The 8,249-nt window shown below is 55.6% G+C and overlaps 1 protein-coding gene across 1 annotated transcript; it reads right to left on the bottom strand.

The window, feature by feature from the left end:
• Window positions 1-1,181: 1,181 nt before the first annotated feature.
• On the bottom strand, window positions 1,182-8,037 carry LOC139604263 (serine/threonine-protein kinase PAK 3-like). Its single transcript, XM_071455357.1, has 13 exons — window positions 7,959-8,037; window positions 6,978-7,015; window positions 6,412-6,538; window positions 6,342-6,353; window positions 5,313-5,447; window positions 4,569-4,632; window positions 3,889-3,937; window positions 3,466-3,578; window positions 3,089-3,206; window positions 2,233-2,332; window positions 1,755-1,951; window positions 1,521-1,658; window positions 1,182-1,283 (listed from the first exon to the last, which is right to left on the bottom strand). The coding sequence occupies exons 1-13, from the start codon at window positions 8,035-8,037 to the stop codon at window positions 1,182-1,184; spliced, it is 1,272 nt and encodes a 423-aa protein (XP_071311458.1).
• Between the last annotated feature and the right edge of the window lie 212 nt (window positions 8,038-8,249).

Genomic DNA, 8,249 nt, shown 5'->3' with positions numbered 1-8,249 from the left:
GGCAGAGCATCTCACAATGGGATGTTTTAGTCCTTATAAGCCATGCAGTGACATTCAATGGTCTGTTATCAGCAGATGTCCCACACCAAGGAAAGTAAGAATGTGGTCACTCAAAAGAGAGAGATAAGGCAAACTGCCCACTTGACAAGGGTAATCTCCATAAAGATGGCAATGGAAAACAATTTGCATCGCAATCTTCAGGAAGGGGAAAAAGAAGGGAGGAAGGGCCAGATGCCGCTATGAGAATGCCATTCCATCCCATAGGGGACATAGTGAGAGGAGGCTGGGAACAAAATGGTCATTCCCGCTGATCACCCTGACATCTTCACGACAAGAGGCCCAGAAAGGAGTGCACATCTGCCTCCTGGTGTTGTCCTGAATGGGAGCTCATTACCTGGCGTTCATTACCCGCAAGTCTGGCAGCTTCCCGCGGGCATTCCACGCTTCAGGCAAGCAAAGCTGCTTACCTCACTATGTTCTTTGGGCCTCTGAAGGGGACCGTCCACTTAGCTACAGCCTGGCAAGGAAGGCAGTCTTACAACACTCTGGATATTTTAGACTTTTATTCTCACTCGGGCTGAAACAAAGGATCCCCTCGCTACTTCTCCATCTTCATCCTTCTGTCCTGCAGGTGGCCTGTTCAGGCTGACAGCTTGGAGCGCCTGCAGGCTCCAGTTCGGCTGCAGCCCAGCTTTTCCTCTCACAGCTTAATTCTTCTTATGACAATTCTTTCATTTCTACTTCAAAGATACCTCAGAGCTTCCTTAAATTAACAACACTCTATTCTAAGCTAAACAATCCTCTATTATCTAAGCTATCTACGTTCCATAGCCCTTCAATGTTGATCCCTATATCTCCTAATTCTTTTAAACTTTCATCTCTTTGAGAAAGAAAAAACAACAGAGCTTTAAATTGAACCTAGCACACACCTAACCAAACCTAATCTAACCAAACCTAACCAAACCAAACCTAACCTAACCTAACCTTACCTTACCTTTCCTTACCTTACCTTACCATACCAACCTAACCTAACACCTAAACTGAGCAAATACGAAAAAAAAAAATCACATTTCCTATCTATGGCACAGCTCCTCTTAATACTCAGGGGATGGCTGGAGCTCTGCCCAAAGATGACACATCCCCTTTTCCCTCCTCTCGGCTGGCGGGGCATAAGGGCCTCCTCAGGCGCAGGTGTCTCCTCTCCAGTCTTCCTGCACTTGCTTGGCTGAGGTGATCAGAGCAGCCAGGCTGGAGGCAGGATCGCCGGAGGTAACAAAGGGATGCTGCCCAGAGGAAAAAGAACAAAGAAAGGAACTCTTACTTTCCAGGATCCCATCCTCACGGGCTCAAGCAGGATTCCCTGGCTACCAGGAAGACACACAAAGAGCACCGAGGGCAGCATGTCCCCCTGCGCCTTCCTGTGCTGGCAGCTGCCTGCGCCACGTGGCCCACACTCCTCCTCATGCCTTCATGCAGGTGTCCTCAGCTGACAGGGCTTTTTGCCCCTTTGCTTTTCTTACCTGCAGGAGTTCCTGGGCAGACCAGCGCCTGTCCTCGTCTGCCTGCAGGCAGCAGCGGAGGAAGTCGCGCAGGAGAGCCGAGTGGTGCCTGGGGTTCTGCAGTTTTGGGGGCCCGTTCCTTTCTATCAGTTCAAAAACCTACAGCACATGGATGCAAGAGGACACTGCACCTGCTCCTTTGCTAGCCACATCAGCTCTCTCCACACAGAGCCCTCTTGCTAAGCTGCACCTTACCCTGAGACGGGCTTCCCGCTCGTAAGGAGCTTCCCCTTCCACCATTTCCAGCCCCATGATGCCCAGGGACCAGATGTCCACTTTGGGGCCGTAGGCTTCTCCTCTCACCACCTCCGGTGCCATCCAGCTGGGAGTGCCGACGCTGGAGCTGCGCTTGCTGCGCTCAGGGCTGAGCTGAGCACAGAGGCCAAAGTCACCTGAGGCCAAAAACAAAGCCTGTCAAAGCCAGCTGCCACTGGCAAAGCGGCCAAAACCATTGCCCACTCCAAGCCTGACCAGGCCATGCTGAATCGAGCTGAAAAAGCAGCTGAGCTCTCCTTCCACGTGCCTGGAGCCAGGCAAAGAAGGCATCGGCCACTTCCACAACACCCTCACCATTCACGCACTGGCCAAGCGGCGCTTCTGCCCAAGTGGCAGTCACCCAAATGCAAGCGCACGGCAGGTGCTGCAAATGCTGCAGCCCAGCAGGGATACCCACCCAACTTGACAGATCCATCCATGCCCACAAGGACGTTGTTGCTTTTGATGTCTCTGTGGATGACTTGGCGGGAATGAAGGAAATGCAGTCCTTGCAGGCACTGAGAGAGAAAAAGGAGGGAGGGAAAGTTAACGTACAGGATGGGATTTCATCCCACCAGAAAGGAAAGAGCTCGACGGGACTGACGGCTTTCTCAGGGAATTGTGAGCGAGGGCACAGCATCATGGTGCTGTCACGAAGAAGAGCTTGCTGCTTCAACACTCTTGGAAGTTTTTTCTCGATTTCCAAGCGAAGGCATCCGGGCTCCCAAAAGTTCTGCCGGCCTTGGGTAGGAAGCGCGTCACCTTTGGCTGGGAGGTGGCACAGCAAAGATTTTTGGGGAAGCCTAGTGGCAGCAGCGGAGGAAGCAGCACCTTAGAGCTGTTCCAGAATCCGTCGCCATGCGGGCTGCAATGCTATCCTTTGCAGCTGAGGACGGCTCTTTGGCCTTAGCTTGAAATTCTGCCACCTGCATGCTGCCTTCCCGTGGCAAGGAATGTAGGACAGACAGACAGGCTCCAGGCTAACATTCCCAGGCAAAGCTGAGAAGAGGAAGCAAGTGAAACCAAGCGAGTGAGCCATCACCAGTGCCATAGGACACACAGGATGGAAGAGTGCAAGAACAGAGCCTGAGGAGTGCGGGGACAGCGGCAGGCAGTTCACTTCCCATGCTCGCTCTTCTCCTGTGTGTGGTGACAGCAGCAGCAGCAGCAGCAGCAATAGAAAGGTGAGAGCAAGAAATCCCGGCTGTCCTTAACCTCCAGCTGGCAAGCAGCATCCTGGGCAGGCTTGGGGAAGCACAAGCGGGATCCCTCACCTCCCGACAGACAGCGCCTATCTGTCCTTCCTCCGGGTACACTGCGCTGAGCACATCAAACAAGGTGCCGCCGTCCATGAACTCCATGGCCAGCCAGATCTCCGCATCCACCAGGTAGCTGAAAGAAGAAAACCACGGCATGGAGAGACAGCAATGGGCACAGCCTCAGTCAGCCGAGGGCCTGAGCCAGGTTTTAGCAACTGCTCTCCAAGCTACGTGTGCCACACGAGATTCATGATCACCAGCTCCACCTCCTGCCACGCTCTGGAGACCAGCAGAGAAATCACCACCAGCTCCCTTCTCTGCCAGTGATCAAAGGGCATCGTCTCTTCGGGCTTGCACTAGCTAAAGCTACATTGACAGGAGAATACGCCAACCTGTCTAAGTAGGTAACGATATTGGGACTCCTGTTGTCCCTCATGGCCAGGATTTCATTGGCAGCCAGCTCCTCGGACATTTCCTCCTCAAGCGACATGATCTTGATTGCCACCTGAAATGACATTGGCCACCGTTTACCTTGAGAAGACGCCCCCTGCTCGAGATGACAAGCAGCACGGAGCGAGTGCTGCTGCAATGAGGCAGCGGGCTGGGCCAAAGGGCCTTGTCACTAGACAGCAGAGCTTAGCAGAAGCACCAAAGGCCATCCCAAATGCATTCTGCCCCCTGAGCCTAGAGTGTACTTCAGAGGAACAGCCTCTGCTGCAGACATGGAGCTGCCACCCAAACCTCCAGGCAGGGCTCACAGCAGCGGGGAAAGCGCTCCAGAGCTGCAAAATGGCATGGGGCTGTTGGCACTTTACCTGTTGTCCACTGCTGGTGTCAAGGGCTTTATAAACAGCTCCAAAGCCCCTGGAAAGACAAAAGCAGCAGAAAGAGCCCTTTATCCCTTGGCACTGAAATCAAGCCGAGGCAGCAGATCTCCCCAGGCTGCCTGCACGCCTTCCTTAGAAAAGGCCTGGCTGCGGCGTCTCTTCGGCCCACAGCACGTCGGCCCGTGAGCCCTCTGCCCTGCGGGGCAGCCTGTCCAAGGGAACACTAAGGTGCAGCATGAAGACCAAGGGCCGCTGGAAATCTCCAAGGCGCACGCCCAGCCAGGTCATTTCCAAACCTAAGGGGAACAGTCCTCCTTGTGCGGGTGTGCATGCATGTGTGTGTCAAAAGTGTGAGAACAATTAGAGTCAGAAGACTGTCCTTGAGAATCTGACATTTCTTGAATGGCAAGGTGCTCTTTCAGGCCAGAAAGATGCAGGGGCAGAGGGCTTCCCAGCTCCTGCTCCTCCTTCCTGCAAGCAAGACAATGCCAGCATCAACTTGTCTTTGATGAGGCCTTCGGATTGCTCTGCCCCAGCAGTCCAGGCAGGCGACAGGAGGTAAAGCCAGAGCCTGACCATGATTGGAGCTTGCCTGACTTCACGCTTGATATTGCACCAGCCAAAGACCTGGCCCACGCTTTTGTAAAAGGAGCCGAGGCCACGCTTACCCTCGTCCCAGTTCTTCAAATGCCGTGTATTTGCTCATTGGCTGGCCCGGACTCACAATGCTCCCTGAAAGACAAAAGCAGCGCAGGGCGCTCACTCGCACACAGAGACGCCGCTCCCCACACCCTCCCAAAGGCAGCCCCGCTGCCGGCAGCTCTGGGCCCTTTGCGGTCCCCTGGCTTCCAGCTGCTGAGACCAGCAAGTGGGAGGGCCATCTTCTCCACCTTTCATCAGGTGGCCTTTCCCAGAAGGCCTTGATTTCTTTCAAGCGCAGCATCCCATGCCATAAGCCAAAATGATGAGACCTTAAGAAGAGGGCCCTAAGAGGTCACCAAGGGCCTTTGCAGCCTCTGCAGTCACAGCCACCATCACTGGCAGGTCCACTGCCAGGGCCACAAAGTGTCTGAGCCAGAGGAGGTGTAAGAACGGGAGCCCGAAAACAGCTGGGGCCAGAGAGCTCCCTGGGGCCTAGTCACTTGCTAGGTGCCAGCCTTCTGCTCAAGCAGAAACAATCTCTGCTTTTGTCTTTGGCACACAAGGCAGCCCAGGCAGAGCCAAGCCAGGCCCAGCCGCCCTCACAGGCAGCAGGAAGTCCCTGAGCGCTGCCGCGCTGCCTCAAAGCACAACAACAGCTTCTGCTGAGAGGCCTAAGCGTCTCTGAGAGCGAGGGGCAACTTCTGGCACAGCCTACACCCAGACACGCACACAACACACTGCTCTGGCAGACAAGAATGCACCCGACTTACTCAGTGTCTTCCGGCCCTGCTCCTGCCTCATCTCGGGCTGCTGGGCTGCGCTGCTGCAGGAAGTGCCAGCAGCGGGGGGCGAGCTGGCTGCTGCAGGCCACGCTGGTCCAGCGGCACCAGGTTGAATTGCAGAGCCTGTGTTGAGCTGGGACCAGAAAGGATTGCCCGTCAGAAGGGTGCCTGGCACACATGCCCCGCCGAGTGCACGGCCAAAGCAAGGCCTTGGGAAGGTGCTGTCAGCCACCGCCAGGCCTCTCCAGCTGGGGCCTTTCCCATGTCCCCTTCTCAAAGGCAACTTTGGCAAAAGCCCAAAGGCTACTTGGATCCAGCCCCTCAGGGCCACCTCCATGCTCCATGTTTTCAGCTTTTCTGCAAGACACTGGCAACAAGGGATCCATGGGGCTGCCAAGATCCAGAAAGACATCAGAGCAGTTCCCCAGAGCCTTGTTGCTTTCCTCCTCCTGTCTTTCCCTGGGCAATGAAATCAGCCCGCAACTGGCATGCAGTGCTCTGCTCAGAAGCCCGCAGCATGGCCCTTCTCTGATCCTTTTCACGCATTGCCCCTGTCCATGGCAGCCTTTAGGGAGCGGCCCTTCGGAGACGCCTTCCTGCCCTGCCCAGACCCACGCGCCCTTCACAATGTAGGGCTGCCAAGGATTCTCCTCTCCAAAGGCTGCTCTGACCGGCATGAAGTGAAGCACAGCCTGAAGCTAATTAGTCCACGGAGAGGGCAGGTCCCTTCCAGGGGCCAGTGTCTGCCAGGTCCCCTGCAAGGCCGGCAACTGCGTCTTTGGGCCGCTCCGTCCGCTGACCACAGGCAGCCTGCACTGACAATGGGCACACGGGGCTGACTGCTACACTGAGAATCATTGAATGCTGCCTCCGGTCTGATGCCAAGAGACATTCTCGGGCCCTCTCAGCATTCCAGCTCATATGCCAAACTTCAGACCCCATTGGCCAGGGCTCCCTGGCTTGCCTGAAGCAGCACTAGGTCCCGGCAGGCACACAGCCGCCAGCATCTTCAGCCACGAGCAACAAGGGCTGCTCCAAAACTGGAAGCCTGGCCCTGCACCAAAGGCAGTGCCAAGCTCACTGCCACTTACCGGCTCTGCAAGCTCAGGCTGTGCAGGGAGAGCAGCTGGAGGCTTGATGCTCCTTTGCTCCTCTTCAGCCTCTTCCTCAATGCCAGAGGCAGCCAGAGGAGCTGCTGACCCTGCTGTTGAGCCCTGCAGACAGACAGAAGTGAGACAGATGGGCAAAAGGCAATCCCTCAGGAGCTGCTTTCGGTTGAGCTGGGAAAGGACCCAGAAGAAGGGGAAATGGTAGACTTTGATACAAGTGGGACTCTGAGTCATGAAAAGCCCAGGAAGTTGGCTGAAGGAGGTGCTACTCCCATCTTGCTGTGCATTTCAGCTTCCCTGCTGCCTAGAAGCAGCAAGATGCCTTGCAGCTGTCCCATTTGCCTTTCATCTCTTGAAAGGCTCTTCCCTGCAAAATCAGCAAACAGCCAGTGCTCCCTTTGCTACTGCTGATGCCACGGGGCACTTGGCCTTTCTTTCAGCCTCCCACGCTGGCACTCCACACTGGACTGCAAGAGGCCAAGCTGGCAGAATTGCCGCCCCATTGTCACACGCCAGCAACGTCCCAGCTTCCTTTGCCACTCACCAAAGGCCAGGCTTGCCTCCATCCGCGTGTCAGGTGACCTGCAGCGAGCAAGGGAAAAGGAACCAGAGGCCCTTAGAAAAGTGCCTGTGCTGGCCACTCCCACAGCACAAGGCAGTCCCAACACAGAGCATTTCCCTTTCCCAACAGGCCTCCAGGAGCAACAGCTCTTTCCCACAGCAGGCAAGAGAACAACAAGGACGCTAGAGTAGGCTCTGTCTACATTTGGGCCTCTTTTGCCAAGAGAGAAATAGAAACATGCTGCTGGAAATGCCCCTTGCTCTTCAACACTCTGAGCTTCCCTCGTGCCCAACAGCTCAAGCAGCATTTTCCTCTTCTCTTTCCTGCATTTTAGATGTAGATTCTTTTAAATGGCATGCCCTAATTCCCATGCCTTGGCTGAAGATGGTAGCCCAGCAAAGCTTCCCCAAAGGGCCCCTTCCCTGTGGCAGCTCCCTGCTGAAGCAGCCCAGGAACAGCTGCTGGGCTCAGCAGCAAACCCTCCCTGCACTGGACTTTGTGCTGCAGAGCCAAGGCAATCGCAGTCTTGGCACACCATCAAAGGGTCAAGTCACACAGCCAAGGCCTCTAAGGGGCAGGATTGGGAGCGAAAGGTGCTTTCCTTCGCTCCTGGAGAGAGCCACTGAGTTGCTAGCAGTACTTCTGAGCATCTCCCCTCCGAGTCTGCAATCAGCAGCTTGTCTTGCTTGAAGCAGCAAGCGGAGGAAATGACAGACTCCAGTTCCGCGCACTCTCTCGGGGAGGGAAGGCAACCGCTGCAGGTTGCAGGGCAAATACTCTGCACCCGCCCCCCAGTACACAGATGCCCCCTTTTTAGCTGATGCTGCTGGCAGGACATTGACCAAAGCGGTGGCATCTTCATGGCCATTTTGTTCCCAAATAAACTTGGTCACTGCTGCGGCATAAAGAGCAGAGTCAAGCAAAAGCCGGGTGATGCCAGCCCCAGGAGAAACCTTTACTTACGAGTCAGCTGGGTCAGGTAGTAGCCAGAATAGACAACAGAAAAGACCGTGCAAACCGCGGCACAGACCTGCCCGATCATTTTGGCAGCGCTGTGCGGGTTTGCACACTGAATGCCAGCCAAGGCAAAGCCCAGACTCCTCTCGGGGTGCAGGCCGTCTGCTGAGAACTCCTTGAGCACAAGGATCCTCCTGCAGGGAGCCAGCGGAAGAGCCGCTCTGGACAAGCAGGCCTTGCGTGCACCGGGGCAACGCTGTGCTGACAGCACTGTGACGTGGCACCGCTCCCTTGACC

The sequence above is a fragment of the Agelaius tricolor genome, unplaced genomic scaffold, assembly GCF_023055355.1.
Source record: "Agelaius tricolor isolate 1412-34295 unplaced genomic scaffold, bAgeTri1.0.p SCAF_48, whole genome shotgun sequence".
NCBI lineage: Eukaryota > Metazoa > Chordata > Aves > Passeriformes > Icteridae > Agelaius > Agelaius tricolor.
This window is presented reverse-complemented; position numbering and strand designations above follow the sequence as displayed.